At 42.6% G+C, this 19686-nt stretch overlaps 1 protein-coding gene across 2 annotated transcripts in view; it reads right to left on the minus strand.

The window, feature by feature from the left end:
- Window positions 1-19686, minus strand: part of SEPTIN7 (septin 7) — a 124976-nt gene that overhangs the window by 17020 nt on the left and 88270 nt on the right. For both annotated transcript variants that reach the window (XM_077491668.1, XM_077491667.1), the window contains exons 7-9: window positions 14439-14535; window positions 4601-4652; window positions 731-856 (exon numbers count right to left, since the gene is read on the minus strand). In XM_077491668.1, coding sequence (XP_077347794.1) covers window positions 731-856; window positions 4601-4652; window positions 14439-14535 — 275 coding nt within the window. The remainder of the gene's footprint in view (window positions 1-730; window positions 857-4600; window positions 4653-14438; window positions 14536-19686) is intronic.

A 19686-nucleotide genomic window follows, 5' to 3' on the forward strand; every position in this document is an offset into this window, starting at 1 on the left:
ACAGTAGTACAAACATATTTAGCTACATTAAAAAGCAGAAGTTAAAAACGTTTGTTCTTTCTGATCAAATACAATCACTACTCTACAATGAAGTCTCCCTCAGAAGCCACAAGGTGTCGCTATTTCTACAAAATCATGTTCTAGCACCACGCCTACTTTTACAACATCCTGAACTCTAACTGGCCTTGAAGAAAATGAAAACCAGACAGCCTACTACACAGAAAGCCAACCATAAAGTTATCCACCAGTCTATGCAGCACATTCCTTGTCACGCTGATCATTGCACATTGTTCACACAAGTATGCATTTTTTCACTGCAGTGCATCCAAAGCACTCCAAGACCTGACTTGAAGTTGACACTTTTTTTTTTAACACCGTTTCAACCATTTGCAATTCTTTTAGATATAATAACATGTTAAGATGAAGCTTTCCTATCCCTTCTAGGTGGCTATAAATCAAATGCACAGAATGAGTAAACCTTCAAATAACGTGTTCGCAACCTTGCAAACTAGTTTGGCTATACCGACTGGTAGTACATGAATGCCTCTTAGGATAGTAATGTCACACATGCAACAATGGGAGAATGATACATGACTGTGAAATAGAGAACAGAATGATGTGAAATGCCTGAAACATGATGTCACGAGGTGGAGTAGGAAATGGAAGGGAAAGATGGTAAACAGAACAAGAAACATCAATGATGTGAGTGTACGGTGTAGATGGTACATACTTTGTAAGCTGGCCTTTGTTTTTGTTGTTATCCACACCATTGTAAGTCACAGCTGCTAACTTTCTGCTCCTGTAGTTTTCATAGTGTACATTATTGGTGACATCCTTGAGATCTTGCATGTGAGTCCTGTAGGAAAACACAACCAAACAACCCTTTCACACCAAAAAAATAATTTAACAGAATTCATTAGTGTTTGTTCATTTCTTTACAACCCATTCAAAAAAAGTTGAGGGTTTTAAAAAAACAAAGCAAACATAACCCCTTTCACACTGGGGAGCTTGGCAGGCGCTACAGCGCTAAAAATAGCGCCTGCAAAGCACCCTGAAAGAGCAGCTCCCTGTGTCTCCAGTGTGGAAGCCCTGAAATCAATGGGGCAGAGTGGCTATAACGCTGGCAAAGCACTGCTGCAGCAGCGCTTTGGGGGCGAGTTTAACCCTTTTTTGGCCCCTGGCGGGGGTTAAAATCACCCCGCTAATGGCCAAATACCTCTGCACATATGACGGAAAAAAAAAAAGGCAGCAATTACCGCAGTCGTCGCCCCAGTGTGAAAGGGGCCTTATAAAACAGAGGGCACTATTCGATAGAACACCAGTCCAGACTTCTGGGCAGATACCGACCATATGGTCAGGATCTTTCCGGAGCCTGGACCGGCTCAGTGATATCAGCCAACAGGGAGCAGGCTTTAGACCCATGTTGGCTGAAAAACTGAGCCACAGGAGTGTAGAGCAATCTGCACTCCAGTGATCAATAGGAGAAGTATGGCCAAAACAACTCTGGCCTTACTTCTCCTTTAATGGTTTTTATTTGTGTGCCCATATTTCTTATATCTAAACCCATGCCCAAATTTGAAGTAGCCAATAACCCGGTAATAATAAATATCTGCTGCTATACTGGTGCACAAAACCCTAATGTCCAGTTAGGCTGTAAAAATTAAAGTTATTGTAAAGGATCGTTTTTTTTTTTCTTTAAGTGACAAACATGTCATACTTATCTCTACTTTTGCATCCACAGACATGAATGCCGGACTAGGCCGCGTGCCCTAGTGCCCACTTCATTGAAATTGATTGAGAGCAGTGGGAGCCAATGGCTGCGTTGCTATCAATCTATCCAATCAACAGTCGGGACCCCGTGGAAAGAGGGGGCTGGTGATTGCCAGGTGTTTTTTCATCTTAATGCATAGGATGCACAAAACCCCTACAACCCCTTTAAAGCGAACTGGTTATGAGATTGTTCAACAATGTACTTGCTCCTAGTTGCCAGTATACACAATAGTATTTGCAAAAAGCCAAAATAAGACCGTAATTAAGTAATTTCAGCAATTTGAATTCACAAAGGATTTTGCATTTTTTTTTTTCAAATAAAAAGGACAATTTTGACCAACATCATGAACAGCATCAGTTGTTACACATTCTTTTGAACGGTCAAGCCATCAAATAACTGATCATGTGCAGCATGGAAACTGCAGATTCAACATAAGCTAAGGCTGCTTCCATAGCTGTAAAAGATATGAGGGTTTTTAGATCTTCTTTAAAGTGGCTGTAAACCCTTACCTATACCCAGTAAAGTGACTGGCCTCATGACATACAGAAATGAAACAAATCCTCCTATATACATTGGCAAAAAAAAGTATGTGAACCAACTGGCTTTCAGCAGTAATTTACCATAAAATTTGATTTGATCCTCATCAGTGACAACAGACAAACAAAATGTGCATACGAGAACAAACCAATAATTAAACATTCTTAGTGCTGGAGGAAAAAGTATATGACCCCTTATGAGTTAATAGTTGTTCAAACTTTCAACAGCATCAGACCTGCACAACGTTCAGGAGGAATTTTTGAGTATTCCTCTTTACAAAACTGCTTCAGCTCAGACATATTTGTAGGTTGTCTGATGTAAACTGATCTCCTGATGTCATTCCACAGCATCTCTATGGGCTTAGGGTCTGAGCACTGACAGGCCCACTCCAAAACAAGCTTTTTTTCTTTCTGAAATTTGGGGGATTTACTTTTACTATGCTTTAGCTGGCAGACTGCCACTTTGACATTATCCTGTGGTATATTTTGGTAAACTTGGGAAATTATTTTCCCTTTCATAATGGCAAGTGATCTAGGCCCAGAGGCAGCGAAGCAAGTCCAAAACAGGAGATACCCCCCACCATAAGTCACCGATGGGATGTTTCGAGATTGGTAAGCTGTGCCCTTTTTGCACCATACATAGTGATGAGTTTTCTTACTGAAAACTCAACTTTACCTTCATTAGTCCACAAAAAATGTTCCCAGTAGTGTTGTGGTTTGCCAAGGTGTTCTTTGATAAGCTTCAGGTGCACAATGATTTTTTTTTTGAGAGCAGCAGCTATCTCCATAGTGTGCCATGGACACCCTGCATGTTCAAAGGCTTACGCATGGTAGACTCATGAACAGGGATGTTTGCTATTTCCAGTGATGTCTTCAAGTCTTTAGCTGTCACTGGTGGGTTATTTTTTACCTCATTGATGATTCTACATTGTGCCTTTGGAATCATCTTGGCTAGACTCCCACTTCTAAGAAGAGTCACGACAGTACTAAACGGTCTATTTATAGACAGTTTCTCTGTCGACTGATAGATGCCTAAAACACTGAGATTGGGTTGTATCCCTTTTCCAGCCTTACAAAGATCAACTAATCTTGATCATATGGTCTTCAGAGAGCTTCTTTTTTGCGAGGCATGATTCACATCAGCTGATGCTTCTTATGAACAGCAATCTTAAAATGTTTGGGTGTCTTATCAATATAGCTCTAAACCCCACCTCCAAAATCATTTGAATAATTGGACTCAAGGTTGACAAACTACTGATGCCAATTAGCTTTTGCTGAGGTAATTATTCTATGAGTTTGCTATGTGAATGTTTGATTTTATTCAATAAAGACACAAGAAATTAGAATTGTTTGTGTGTTAAGCACTTTGTGTTTGTCTATTATTGTAACTTCTTCAGAAAACCAGATAATGCCAAAAATTTCACACTTTTTCCTGCTACTTTATGTTATACCTGTTTATCGGACATCTTCTCTACATTCATGGGGAGGGGTGCTGAATTTACACTTTGCAAAGCTAGTAAGAGCTGACTGGAGGGAATAGACTACCCCCCCTCCCCCCTTCATGCAGCACACAGGAACAGAGCTGAGGCTGTCAATCAAGGGCTGTGTGTTGGAGCTCCCTCCCCGATCACTATTTCTATCTTTTGGGCGTCAGGAAAATTTGTCAAAAGTGACTCGTGCAGATAGCAGTGGAAGGAGACAGCAGACAGAAATTACACTTACTGCTCTGGATTGAGACAGGTGCACACTATAGAAGGGATATGGCTTTATTCATATTTAACATCAGAGGTGTACAACCACTGGGAGATACTATTTAAACCCTGGGACTACATTGTCTGTGCCTATGTAATCTTTTCAAAATTAGCACAGCCTAAAATTAGGAATCACATTGTGTCAACATTACTAAACAAGTCTGCTACGTGTGCCAGTAAAAAGTCCAGCTGGTAGTTGGCAGAGAACACATTTCTAAAAAACATATAAAAACTGCCAATAATCTCTCTCAGCCATTGCCAGAAATTTTACTCAGTTCTAGCAGAGATATAACTGTCAAAAAAGGAACACAGAACGTAATAGGTGCACATGGTCCATTAACACACCACGCACACATACAGGTGAAGCAAAGTGCTGTTCTGTTTATTATACAGCAACAGACATTCTGTCTTATCAGACAATAGAACTATGATGTAAATGCATTGGAATATACAAGGACTGTGTTTCAGTAAGGTGCAGTCATGTATGCTACCATTCTAGATGCTTCATGATGCTGTGAAATATTTGCCAAAGAGGTGTTTACCTTATCAACATGTTCCGCAGAATAGTGAAGTCACAGTGTTCACCGTTTTCAACTGTAAAGGAAGGTAAAAACAGAATTGTAAAGGAAAAGAAACAGCTAGTCTCCACCAGAATTCATGTCATTTTTACACACACTTACTGTCACATTACAAGCACTGACAATAAGAACACGATTGAGTTGTTTAAAATAAAGCAACATTTTAGAACAACCCTGCTCCTCTTCCCCAACATGCAGATGCAAAAAAAAGAAAACATGTCTGCATGTTGTTTGCATATCGACAAGCTACTGAGACAATGCTCTCTCTGAATCAGAAAAGACAGTCATCATTTGGATCCACAACCAGCCTTGCACCACCAGAGATAGAGGCATACTAAGAATGCGTACATTGTGCTCTCGTGAACAATTCAGATCTGTCTGCATCCACATTAGAGGTGACTTATCATTCAGCAACTAGACATGGTAATCACTCTTCATAAATACAATACTTCAACTTTAGGTTGCCAGTACACATGCAGATCAAACCACCTGAGACCTCTGGAACTTATCAGAGAATCCAAGTTAATAATCAAATCTGACATTTATGTGTGGTCCAGGCAAGAGCTAACCACCAATATTGTGCAATGAACATTATTGGAGAGCTCTAAACCTGTACATAAGTGGAATTTTACAGAGCAAACATTTTTAAGTTATCTTGTTTTCTTTTTTTAAGCCTCCAAAATGAAAAGTCCTGCCATTACCTTTGTGCCATTTACTATTTGTCTGCAATTGCAGCACCTTCTAGAAATACCTCAGTCTCCAGGATGGGGAAGAAAGATTTGGGTGGTTACTGATTAAATCACAGGCTTGCTAAATCCTTTTACTGCCACCACTGTAGTTGTGTTATGGCAGTGCAGCAAGGGGATAAAACAGGGGACACAGGTTTTTTTTCCTGGCAATGCTGCAGCCTTGCAGAAATTAACTGCAGAAGAGGCTGTTACTTTTATGTGTGAGTGGGTAGGTAATCAAACAGATATTCCACTTGTTATAAATAAGAGAATAGAGATTTGTGAAACAATCCCTTAAAAGTGCATCTGACTAAAAATCACAAAGGGATATAAAGCTCTGTGTGCTGATATAAATTCATCTCACATTTTGACCCCTTACACACTGGGGCGGTGCGGGCGTTAGCGGTAAAGCGGAGCTTTTCAGATGCTAGCAGGGGGCTTTTAACCCTGCTAGCAGCCGAAAAAACGGTTAATAGAGCCTGTGTTGCGGCACTGCCCATTCATTTCAATGGGCGTGGGTGGTGCAGGAACGGTGTATACAATGCTCCCACACCGCCCAAAAGATGCTGCTTGCAGGACTTTTTTCCTGTCCTGCAAGCTCACTGCCCCAGTGTAAATGCACTCAGGTTTTCACACTGGGGTTGCTTGAGAGGCGCTTTACAGGCGATATTTTTAGCGCTAAAATCCCTGAAAGGCGCCCCAGTGTGAAAGGGGTCCTATAAAACAAAATTTTTGTTTGCACTTCCTGGTGATGGCACCTTGGCCTTACAGCTGCATCTGGGTGTGTGGTATAAACAGGCTGCTGAGCCAATCTAAAGACTAAACAGCTGGAAAAAGCCATTCCCATATCATGGCCTTGATGCTTTGTGTCACTGAAAAATGAACGCAGCATGCAACCTGTCAAACTTGCCTATTCAATTCAAATAAGCCTCACAGCAACCACGGACCAAATGCTTGGCTCGCAGTTTTTAAACTTTAGCCCAATTCTAAAAACTTCCTTTCTAGAGACTGGGGTTCGCCAAACTTTTTAAACAAAGGGCCAGTTTAGGGTCTTTTAAACTTTAGGGGGGGCCGGACTTTGGCCAGTGGGAGTAGAAAATGACCTGGTGTCAGTGGCAGGAATAGTGGGCCATCGTTGGTGTGAGGAATAGAGTGGCAGGAACTATGGTGCACTGTTGCTGACAGTGGGGGGAATAATGCCCCAAGGCCAGATAAAAGCAAGCAAAGTATCACATCTGGCCCTGGGGACGAAGTCTGGACATGACCGTTCTAAAAAAAAAAAAAAAAAAATTAAATAAATGAAGACGCAGGATTGCCACCTGAACATCTACCAGCAGCTCCTTTGCTGTAACTACATTTGATGTAAACAATGAAGTGAAGATTCAATGTACGGATTTGTTCATTTATGGTGCAGAAAACTAAAGGGCAAAGCAAAACCCGATGCATGTAAATTTTTTTTTTTTTTTTAAAACACCTGAAAAGCTCCCAAAAACATTTCTATTAAAGATCAATGAATGCTTTTACACTGGGGCGGTGAAAAAAACTCCTGCAAGCAGCATCTTTGGAGCAAAACAAATCGCCCCTTCCTCTCCATTAAAATGAATGGGAAGCGCCTAAAAAGCACACAAAAAGGGCCTCAAAAAATGGTTCTTTTGAGTCACGTGATCTTTAAAAAAAGCACACCGATAACACCTCAAAGGCACCTGGCTTTTTTTTAGGGCCAGTTTTTAAGCACCTCGGTGTGAGAGGGGCCTAGAAAAGGCCCATGAGCTACTTAACTACTCAGTTTGTCGTGTGTGGGGCAGCCCTATGCATGTGGTGCAATGTTGCAAGGATTGTGAATGTAATCAGAAAGAAAAGGCAGCCATTTTCCCAAGCAAAGAGTTTTAAGTCATCATATCACAATCTAGTCGTTAGGTCACATTAAGCTTCTAACACATCTGTGAGTACTGCTACGAGAATAAATTTGACTTAAAGCAGATCTCTAGGCCAAACTTTTTTTCTAACCTTTTGGAGAGAGTGGTGAAGGGTTATGCCAATTTTTCCCCCAGCACAGAGATTCAACCCTCTATTTTTAATGGTCCTCCATCTGTACTGGTGACCAAAAAACATGCATACACTAAAGCTGGGTACACAGTAGTTTTTTTTTTGTGCGAGGTTAGTTCAGTGAGCCCCCCGCTGACCTGTTGTGTTCTGAGATCGCTGATCAGGAGTTGGTCGGCTGCTTTCCAGCATGCGTGGCCAGCTTCTGTCAGATAGACTGACATACACATAGGCCGAATGTTGGGCTTTTTTTTTTAACCGCCCATTGTCTCACAACATTCGGCCAGTGTATACGGGGCTTAAGTTACTATAGTTCAGCTATCAAAGTAAGCTGCATTCTAAGAAAGCAGATCGAATGATCAACTTGATTATATGCTTGCAGGTCATCAGTCACCACTGATAGGGGTCTGTCTGATGTCAACAACAAAAGCACATGGGGGAGGAGAAGATAAGATGGTAAACCGTCCTGACATCAATTTCAAAAGAATGTGTGTTTATAGAACACTAGATTATTAAGAACAGAACTACATCAGTCTTTGGCCTAGAGAAGTTAAGCACCCCCCCCCCCCTCCACCCCGCCAGAACACTCCAGTCAGCACCATTGGCAGAGGGTGGTGATCGGGAACCAACCAGCAGCTCTTTTTTGGTCATGCCCCTTCGAAAGAAGCCAGCCTCTGTTGGGCCGCCTGCAGTACACACAGGCTGTGTGTGAGCCTGTTTTGAACCAGTTGATGTCGCCCGACATTCAGCCCGCATGTACTAGGCTTTAGAATCTGTGCTTATTGCATTCATACATACACAAAAAAAAAATGGGTCCTAATTAAAAAGTATCTAAACCCCACCTCATAATAAACAAAGAAAAAAAAAGAAAAAACACAAAAACATATTATATTGCAGCCTACCAGTCCTTAGATGTAGTGACTGCACTGGTTTTACATCTTCAGGCTAAGACCATTTTTAGAAGTACAGAAAATACCCATTGATCTTGCCAGAATTTTTTTTTCCTTTAAGGTAACGTGATAAATGCAAAAAAAATTTCCAGCAAAAAAAAAAAATGTGCATATAGTTAAAGAACTTCTCAGGTTCCTGCAGACTGTCAGTGTAGCTGTCCGCTTCTATGGGCAGGCAGGCTCAATGAACTTGCTCATTAGCATTCTGGTAGTTCGAGAACTACAAGAATTCAGCCAGAAAGGGTATCAGTACGTGTTTATTCATTCACAGATCTCTGTAAATGAATGATGTAGACATGTGGGAGGAGCCCCACGTGGCCGTGTTCTTTTTCTATTGTGACAGCATGTGTGGGGAGAAGATCCCTGGCGCGCTGTCACAATGAGGTGTGGGGGGGGGGGGGGGCGCCTTGGTGAGAGAGAAAGCAGGTGGAACATGTAACATGTTCCCAAAGGTAAACTTATACTTTAAAAGAAAGCACAAAGAAAGTCTTCACATCAATACCAGGTGAAAATAAAGGAAGGCCTGACAAAAAAAAGGAAAACTAATTTGGCAAATACATCTAAGGACTCGAAAGACATAATCCAATTTTTTGGGGGTTTTTGGTACACTGACTTGCTATGTTTAGAATCTAAACATCCAGAGAAAATAGTATGGTCTGCTTACTGTACTAAATACAGAATAAAATTCAACAATAAGCAAGCGTGAAACTGAAAACCTGCACTGTCTCCAGATTAGTTGAACAGAGATCTTCTATAAAAAGACAATGGCCCATTTAAACCAACCAGATCTCTGAAACTAGCCTTGTGTTTGGTCATACAAGTCTGCATAGAAACATTTTAAATTATACTATACCGTTCCCGCAATGCAAAACTTGGTGGATAGACGCCAAAAATGGAATTGCAATGCCTAACATGAAGCAGGATCAATTTCCCTCCCGCTGAAATATTACCGAATCAAGGAAAGAAAAACTGAAAGATGAAACAAAAAGGTATCGGATTGCCAAAACTTGAAAGTTAAAGTTGTTCTTTCAGTGCAGCTGTTTGATTTTTGATGCCAGAGCTCTGTTTCCTGCCAGCCTAACACATCAAAGAGCCAAAGCACTTCCTCTCTTTAAGTAGTTCAATCCCTGAAATGACTTATTCCACATTTTGTGGACAAAATAAAGAGACAAGGTTTCAAGCAGAGATCACAAAGGCCTGTTAAGCGACTGTCCATGACCCAAGTTTCTCAAATTTTATAAAGAATACCTGCTCTGTATGGCAGAGACTCCTTTTTACCATTCTGCAATTTAAAAAAAATTGCAAATGGTACAATATCATAGATCAGAAGAAGCACTTTAAAATAATAACAAGGTGGCAATACTAAGCTTTGGTGCTTACCCTATTGTGCTGCTGCTGTCTTGTTTATAGCCAGCAATGGTGCAGCTCATAAAACATTATAGAATTCTGGTGTAATATTACACTTGGGCAATGTTCACACCCAAGCAATTTTCTGCTTGAAACTCCAAAAAAAAATCAATTATTGAAAAAAAAAAATCTACTCTCTATGAAAATGGCTCACATCTCCATTCCACACCTGAAGCCAAATGCCTGAAGCTCAAACAAGTTCTGGAGCTTTTTTTTAAATCAAATTGGGCAGATTTGTGTGTTTCTATTACCATAGAAATGAATGGAGGCGCACCATTCGTGCGTTTTTATGTAGTGTCGCACGCATGACAAGAACAGCCAATTAACTAGCTAGAGCGCTCATTAGCCCTCTGGTAGTTCACTGAGAACTACAAGCAGTCAGCTGCAAAGGCTGATGATGGTAGTTGTACCTCACCCATTTATAGAACTCAGTGAATGAATGACATGGCTGGGTGGGTGGGGCCCCACACGGCTGCGTTTTTTATTTTATTTTAATTTTTATTTGTGACAACAGGTGCAGGGTCTATTCCTTAAGGCCCCTTTCACACGGGGGGGGGGAGGGGGGGGGCGCGATACAGCACTAAAAATAGTGCCTACAAACCGCCCTGGAACACCCGCTGCTGTCTCTCCAATGTGAAAGCCCCGAGGACTTTCACACTGGAGCGGTGCGCTGGCAGGGCGCCAAAAAAGTCCTGCTAGCAGCATCTTCGGAGCGGTGTATACACCACTACTTTACCGCTCCTGCCCATTGAAATCAATGGGGCAGCGCGGCTATACTTGGCAGCATAGCGCTGCTGCAGCGGCGCTTTACAGGTGGTTTTAACCCTTTTCGGGCACTAGCGAGGATTGCGCTGCTAAAACGATGGTAAAGTGGCACTAAAAATAGTGCAGTTTTACCGCCGCTCCCGCCCCAGTGTGAAAGGGGCTTTAGTAACATCTTGCACCCCGGATACGGTTGTAACATGTTATGAAAGATTAACTTTTTTTTTAAACAGAGCTTAGTGTTGCTTCAAGGCAGCTGGCACAGCTATAGATGGAAGAATGCTCTCAAAGAGGGGGAATGCAAGTGACATTTGCTTACAGCATACTCTCTCCTATTTAGCACCATCGATCTGAGCACTAAAGCCATTTGTTGTGAGACTTTTATAAAAAAAAAAATAAGAAGATGGCCACAGTGTTCTCAAATAGAAAAAAATACAGTTCTTTCAGGTTTGTGAATTATAGGTAACCCAAGATTAGGGGATGGGCAGAAGCCAAATGTCCTATACAACAGTGTTCTTTTTCTACCACTAATATAAAATGCCAGCTTCCTTTTTCGCTGTCAGTGGTTAAGGAAGCAGTAGGTGACAGCGCCGTTGCCATCCTTATATGGTCAAGTCACTCTGTCTCATCCATTTGCTGGCTGGAAATTCCCAGCCTTGTATGCAAGGGGGGAGGGATAGTTGCTGACATTGCCATATTTGGACATCACTGGGTATACTCCACCTATTTGTTTACATTTAGTAGAAGGAACCACTGGGAGCGTAGCAATGGAATCTGACCCGTCTATTGGTCAGCGTTTTGTTTTTTATTTGGCGAGCTGGCAGACATTGTTCACCCCGATTGATGAGGACCTGTATTGCTGGACAACATGACTGACAATGGATTTATTTTTGGTGGTTAGTGCAGGTTACCACAATCAATAGGCCAGGGTTGTGAGGAAGAGGCCCTTGTCCTAATTACATAAAGAGGACTGGTACAGATGCAGGGAATTCCCAGTCACTTTGTTTACAAAACAAAAGCAAACTGCAGTTCTATTTTTTGTAAAGCTCCTTTCACACTGCTGCAACTTGAAGGTTGCACGATATTGCACCCGCAATTTCAGGGAATGTCTGTATAAACATGAGGTCTATGGACCTCAACTCGCATCAAAGTTGGGCCAAAGTAGTGCAGGGACTACTTAGTTGCACAAGTGTGAAAGGGGCATAAATGTTGGTTTTGCTGTAGTAGCAAGTTGTACACAACATACAGATGTGCCACTTCAGAAGCAGGTTAAGGCTGGGTTCACACTATTGCTTCATGTGGGTCACAACAGGGGTCTGGTGTATCCCCGTTCACCGGTTCAGGTCTGATTTCAGCCTGAATTTTTGGGCTGAACTACGACCTGAAGTGAACCAAAAGACCCCACAGTACCTCTGTGCAAATTCGCACCAGTGCTGCAGCGGACATATTTTAACCGGCTCCATAGAGAGCTGTTTAGTCTCATACCATGCGAATTGGATGCAGGGAAACAGCATCAAATTCGCATCAGTGTGAACCAAGCCCTAAAAGGTGCATTACTCATATGGGTAGTTTTAATTAAAAGTATTTCATAAGTGCATGTTCATTTAGCTTAATGAGTAGGTTAAAGCTGCACACACTTCAATCACCCAATCACTGTCAAGTGAAAATTTTCACTAGTAGATGATTGGCTATACAAAGTAAATACAGTTTTGCCTTGTTTATTAAACCAAGTGAAAAGCTGCTACTTCAACAGCATTATGCAAGGTCAGACACGCAACAGGTTTCCCCGCATCCAACTTGCATGGGTGTGAACCCAGCCTAAGGGTTTCCCCCAGGCATGTTATTTAAAAGAATTCAGCATTTATAGATAGATTTTCTTTATTAGCAGGCAGAGTGTTAATTCTTCATTAACATTAATAGGGAGAGGGTTTACCAACTATGGTCATTATTGTTTAACATTTGGCTCCTAGTAACTTCAATGGGGTCAGATTTGGCACTTGAACTTCAGTAAGGTTTGCTGAACCCCAGGTATGTTCGGCTCATCCCTACCAACACTGAGCTCAACACAGGAATATTGAGGGCAATAATGATGCCCGTACACTGAATGACTTTTGCAATAGTGACAGATATGAGCATCCTTTTGCAATGCTCTAGCCGAACTGGGCCACATAGAATCATGGCAGGCTTTAATTCAGAGATTCACCATCATGTTGCAAAAGTCTGCGATTTGATGTGAACTCATTTTCTAAAAAGAAAAAGGGATAGACTCATTTTAAATGCAGAACATTTAATTTGTCAGCTGGAACAGTGCATAAACCATTGCAGCGTTCTTTCTGTGCTAGCCAACATGAGGCAGTTTTCTCAGTGTCTGGCCTTTTGTGCCGAGACGTCTGCCAATTCTATTCTGGCTGCACTGAGCAGTGTGGTGCACAATTCAGCGCATCACACAGCTACTTTGTTTTTAAACAAACTTTATTTGAAGTGCACAAAAGTGATGAGCTGCTCTGCTGTACTGAGACATGCAATCCTGTCCAGTGCACTGTGATAAAATGCAAACATGCTGGGCTGCGCTGCAGTATGCGTAGGACACGTGTTCTAAAGGTGATTGGCATTCTTCCAGTGAGGAAAAACGCTGGTTATTGCACTAGTGTGAATTGGCCCTTAGGGCTAGGCTAAAACATTTAGACAAAGCATTAGGTTTACTAGTCAATCTAGGTTTCCATTCCATTATGGACAAGAGCTATGGAAAGAAACTGGAAAGAAAGTACAAACAATACAAGTTTCCTTTAAGTGGAACTGCTCCCCTTTCCCAACCGAGAATGCCATAAAAGGTGATTTAGGCATCTTGTACAAACTAGATACAATCCAGGCAAGATGCACTAGAAGGGGACTTGTGTGCATTGCTAGAGACCATCAATTGCCATTCCCCTTTCCAAAAAGGGCGCAATTTAAAGTCGTTGTAAACCCTTACAGACCCCTTTTTACTACAGGTAAGCCTATAATAAGGCTTACATGTAGCTACCCTGGATATCTCCTAACCCTGCATGGTTTAGGAGCTATACCCTGTATTCCGCATGTGACAATGTCATCGGCACTGAATCAACAGCACATTTGTGCTGTTGCTTCAGCTAGTGTGCCGTTACCAGCGGCTCCCGAGCGCATGGGCAGGAGTGAAGTCATCGCAGCTCCGGCCAATCACAGCGCCAGAGCCCGCAATACCCGGAAGTAACTTCGGGAGTGATGTTGCCAGCCAGAGAGGTGTACTGGCACCACTATGGGGGCTTCAATCTATGGCAAGTAATGAATTGGTATGCTTTACATACTGGCTCATTATGCCTTTGTCTTGAACTTTTTTTTTTTTTTTTTTTATTATTGTGGGTTTACAACCACTTTACAGCTACTAATGCTGTGTCTTTGGACAGTGGAATGGCAGTTGGCATGGTCACTTGTCAGGGAAAGTCATGCCCCCACATTCAACTTTTGTCTTCGTTACACCTCAGCTAAAGCAAAATGCACATTGTAACTAGCAAGGAGAAATATTCTATTACATTAACGCAAATGAAGAAAGTGCCAAAACAGGAATAAAAAAATATGGTCAAGATTAAAATAGTTTGCGCATAAACATCCCAGATAAACCGTGCAAGAAGCCAGCTACAAATCCATATTATGATTAAATGGAGTGTGAGAAAAACAAGAACCTTTCTTGGAATTTCAACTTTACTCTGCTCTCTGTGTCGAAAGTTACAATAAATATTTTGGATGAGACTATCCTTGGAAACAAGGACATACAATCTGGTTCAACGGCGCAAGAGGAATGTGGAATGTAAATATAGTAACTACATCAGAGACAGGGTAATGAAATAAAAAAAAATAAAAAACGAAACCTTTGTGGGTTTTGGAATGTATTCTCACCTTCCGCAACTCCCCATGGATATTGTCTTCCTCTTACTCTTTTGCCACTCACTTCTATGATAGTATTGCTACCCACAACAGCAAGAGGTAAACGGTCCTAAAAGACAGGAAATTAAGCATTAAATTGTTGCCGAGACTCCAATTTGAACTGCACAATACTTAAAAAAAAAAAAAAAAAAAAAAAAAAAAGAAGTAGAAAAAATATATAGGTCAAATAGAATATTTATCAATACGGAGAGGGTTTATCAACTATTCAGGTCCCAAGTGAAAACCTATTACAACTCTTATAGCAGCCCTCTGCTTTTTTATTTACCATTTCACCACTACTATCCCTCGTGTTCTTTCCGCCCCAGCAAAAGCCACAGGCATTTGTACATCAAGAAACTGCATACAGGACTACAAAAATACAACTGAGGACTTACTAAAGCTCCTTCTATTAAGAGCGGAAAAAGACAGAGGGATGGAACAAAGATGTCCCAGTTGAGGTAAAAGGCCGAAACGACCTTAGGTAGGAAGAAAGTTCTAGGCCTCAGTTTTGCGTTTTGCTTTTTTACAGTATGAGGACGTACAGTATTCCAATCCCAAAGTTACAAGTCAGTGACCATGAAGAGAAACATGGACACCCTGCACAAATATCTAAATGGTATAAAGGTCATAAGAGTGAAGAGAAGACCTGACCCTTGATGGTGCTGTGGGCCAAATGCTGGTCCAGATTCATCAGTTGAAATGCAGAGATTCATCCCACAAGTATTTTTCTTTGGAGAAAGCCTCTTGTCTTGCACCAAGTGAAGTATGCCTTTCACGTACACTGCCAGACCGTGTGAAAAATACTTCTCCTCCTCGCTGACATCATTCCCACTGATCTTCTCAGCCCCGCCCGCTGATGCCTCAAGGCAACAGAGGCAAGAGCAAGAAGCCGTGAGGAGAGCTGAGCTGCCCATTGTGAAAGGCAGCAGCTAATATCACAGTAAAAAAAAAAGTTACACAGTACAACATTAATTTTTATGACCAGTGCCCCACCCTAACGCCCAAGCATTCCTGGGGGGGGGGGGGGTGGAAGTGCCCCGTCATTGGTTTTCCTGGGGGGGAATAGTCAGTACCCCATTAATGTCCCGGGGGGGGGGGGTAGCGCCCCCGTCACTGGTGTCCCCGGGAGAAACAGCGCCCCGTCACTGGTGTCCCCGGGAGAAACAGCGCCCCGTCACTGGTGTCCCCGGGAGAAACAGCGCCCCGTCACTGGTGTCCCCGGGAGGAATAGCAGTGCATATAAATATTGAAGAATCGTTTTTATAAAACTGTATAATACATAATATTAACCACTTGCCGCCCGCCCTATAGCAAATGGACGGCGGCAAAGTGGTTTCATAATCCTGACCGGACGTCATATGACGTGATCAGGATTATGAGCCGCTGCGCGCCCCCGGGGGCGCGCATCGCGGCGATCGTTGTTGCGGGGTGTCAGTCTGACACCCGGCAACTACGATCTCGGTAAAGAGTCTCCGACGGAGACTCTTTACCACGTGATCAGCCGTGTCCAATCACGGCTGATCACAGAGTAAATAGGAAAAGCCGGTGATCGGCTTTTCCTCACTCGCGTCTGTCAGACGCGAGTAGAGGAGAGCCGATCGGCTGCTCCTCTGACAGGGGGGGTCTGTGCTGATCGATTATCAGCACAGCCGCCCCGAGGATGCCCACACTGGACCACCAGGGACGCCACCAGACCACCAGGGATGCCAAGGACAAGGTATGCCACCCTAGACCACCAGGGATTCTAGTCAGTGCCACAATGGATGCCAATCAGTGCCCATAATGGATGCCAGTGCCCACAATGGGCATCACTGATTGGCATCCATTAGTGCAATATATTATAATACAATGCCGCCTATCAGTTCCCATCTGTGCCGCCTATCAGTGCCTACCCATGCCCACCTGTGCCGCCTAACCCATGCCCACCTGTGCCGCCTAACCCATGCCCACCTGTGCCGCCTAACCCATGCCCATCCGTGCCACCTATCAGTGCCCATCCGTGTCGCCCATCAGTGCCGCTTATCAGTGCCACATATCGGTGTCCATCAATGCCACCTCATCAGTGCCACTTCATTGGTGCCACCTCATCGGTGCCCATCAGTGCCGCCTTATCATTGCCCATCAGTGTAACCCCATCAATGAAGGAGAAAACTTACTTATTTGCAAAGTTTTGAAACTGAAACAAAAAACTTTTTTTTTCAAAATTTTCGGTATTTTTTTATTTGTTTAGCAAAAAATAAAAACCGTAGAGGTGATCAAATACCACCAAAAGAAAGCTCGATTTGTGGGAAAAAAATGATACAAATTTAATTTGGGTACAGTGTAGCATGACCGCGCAATTGTCATTCAAAGTGCGACAGCGCTGAAAGCTCAAAATTGGTCTGGGCAGGAAGGTGTTTAAGTGCCCTGTATTGAAGTGGTTAAATGCACTCCATCTCCGCACTTTTTTTTTTTTTTACTTTCTAGCTGCAAGAAAAACGCTTTATAAAAATGGCAAAGGGTGCTGCTGACAAAATGACCTCCGAAAAACTATTTTTGTGTAACTCTATATAGCATTTGGGTTTAACTTGCCGTCCGGATATTACGCCTTCCTCTGCGAACCCCACGTGTTTGTTTCATGTGCTCGTTCATCGTTGTTGTGCTTCCGTGCCATGCAAGTTCCGTTTTACAAAGTTTGCAGGTGACCACCTTCTTTGCAGCATTTAAATTAAAATGCTCCTATGCCTTAGAAGATTTGGGCCACACACCTTTTTCCTGCATACTAATCATTCATATTATCTTTTTCATTGCAGAAAGAAACAGCGCACCATGACAGAGTTTGTGCAGCACAATCGCCCGCGCACTCCACACCAATCAGCAGTTATAACAGATTCTGTCGTAAAAATGATAGTCACCAACATGCGGCCACTGTCCATGGTTGAAGATCGAGGATTTAAAAGCATGATCAGTGTAAGGAACCCTGGATATACTTTACCATCAAGAACCCATTTTACCAAAACTAGTGGATAGAAAGTACCAGGAGGCATTTCAGAATGTGGAGGATGCCATCAGCGCTAATGAAAGCAGAATTGCCATTACTGCATATGGACAAGTATAGCGACCAAGGCTTTCGGGGGATATCGGGGGATTGGAAGATAATTTATATCTGCCTCACTACCATGCCTCTGGAAGACAGACATACAGCAGTAAATATTGCAGAATGGTTGGAGGAGGTCACTCAAAAATTAGAAATTCCGGCTCCGAAAATAAATTGCCATTGTGCAGGACAATGGCGCAAATATTGTGGCTAGGCCAGTATCCAGTGCACTGGCCACACCTTGCAGCTTGTGATCAGTGCTGCATTAAAGAATTCTGCAATTGAGAGAGCCGTTACTGCTGCAAGAGGTCTAGTTTAACATTTAAAAAAAAAAGTGAGCTAGCCAGCAGCAAATTGAAGGAGAAACAAAAGCAAATGGGTACATCTGAGCACAAGCTTCTTCAAGATGTAAGCACAAGATGGAATAGCACTTACTATATGGTTGAACAACTCATTGAACAAAGGTGGCTGGTAACTGCAACTTTGTCTGACCCAACAGTTACACAAATAGGCAAACATTATCTGGACTTAAAACCAGACCAATGGGGTATTCTTGAAGAACTTTCCACAGCTCTTAAAGAGGAAGTAAACCCTAATGGGTTTACTTCCTCTTTGATTCCCTGCAAAGGTAAAGCATAATGGACTACTATGCATCGCATAGTAGCCCATTATGTGTCACTTACCTGACACAGGAGCCAGCGAAGTCACCGCTGTCCCCTGCAGTCCGGAGCGTCCATCTTCTCGGTGGGTCTCGCTGCTCCGGTGCTGTGATTCGCCAGAGCAGCGATGATGTCACTCCTGCGCATGCGCACGGGAGCCGACACTCGCGGCATATTGCCGCAATCTGCGGCTTACCCAGTGCGCCTGCGTGCCGCTGTCTGCGGCGCATGCGCCGTAGACAGCGGTGGCTGTCTTCAGGTAATATCTCCTAAACCGTATAGATTTAGGAGATATTTCTTGGACCTACAGGTAAGACTTAATCTAGGCTTACCTGTAGGTCAAAGTGGTCTGTAAGGGTTTACAACCACTTTAAGCCCTTTGAATGCTGCACTGTATTCATGAGTGGCCAAGAATATGTTACCCTATCATCCATGCCTGCACTGGTAAAGGGGCTGTTGCGGTCCAACGACGGTGCTTCTTTTGAATCATCTCCGCTAAAGAGCTTCTAAGCCACTGCAACAGACCAACTTCAAAGCAGATGGAAAGGAATCCTTGAACACGTCCCAAACACCGCATTCCTTTCCTCTGCCCTGGACTCACGATTTACAAGACATTTTTTATCCCCAGAACAGATCATAAATGTGCAGGCAAAAGTACAGACAGAGGTGCTTGCTTTAAGAAGGGAGATAGTGGTGCAGCAGCAAATGACCACCACGTCGCCTGTAACTAGAGATGCTGAGGCTTCAACATCTACAGCATCTCATTCTCTACTTGACATACTCCGAGTCTGGGAGCAGCAGTGAAGAGGAGGAGGGGCAACTTGAGGTGGATATTCACACCCAAGTCCGAAATAAAGTTCAGGTTTATTTTGCTGAGAAGCCACTTCCGAAGGAGGGAAACCCTTTGAATTGGTAGAAGAGTAACCATGATAAATATCCTACTTTGGCAAAACTTGCAAAATCCTTCTTGTGCATCCCAGGCACCTCCACTCCATCAGAGCGCCTCTTTTCTGCTGCAGGCAACATCGTTTGTAAAAAGAGAGCATGCCTTAGCCCCGAGCATGTTAACAAGTTAACTTTTTTACATTCAAATGCAAAGTTTCTTGAACAGTTATAGTTCACCTTTTTTCAGAATGTTTGTTTTTGTACTGCTGCAAAGTTGTGTAATGTTAACATTAAACATTTTTTATTCTGCAGTTTGAGTGTAACACTCAGTTTTTTCATTATTAATTTTAAATAAAGGAAAAAAAAAATGGCACTTTTTTTTTATGATTTTATCCAATTAATCTAAAAAAATAATCTGCCGATTAATCGGTTATGAAAATAATCGTTAGTTGCAGCCCTAAAAATATAGTTCACAGTTTTTTTATAATGGTAATAACCAATTTCAGATATGCATTTGTCCTTCAGAACTTGGACTTCGACAACCAGAAGGATAATAAATTGGTCCTTGAGATCTGGATGACCTGGAAGAACACAGAGCAGC

This window comes from Lithobates pipiens, unplaced genomic scaffold (genome assembly GCF_037356315.1).
Source record: "Lithobates pipiens isolate NorthernLeopardFrog02 unplaced genomic scaffold, aLitPip1_a1.2 Scaffold_19, whole genome shotgun sequence".
Classification (NCBI taxonomy): Eukaryota; Metazoa; Chordata; class Amphibia; order Anura; family Ranidae; genus Lithobates; species Lithobates pipiens.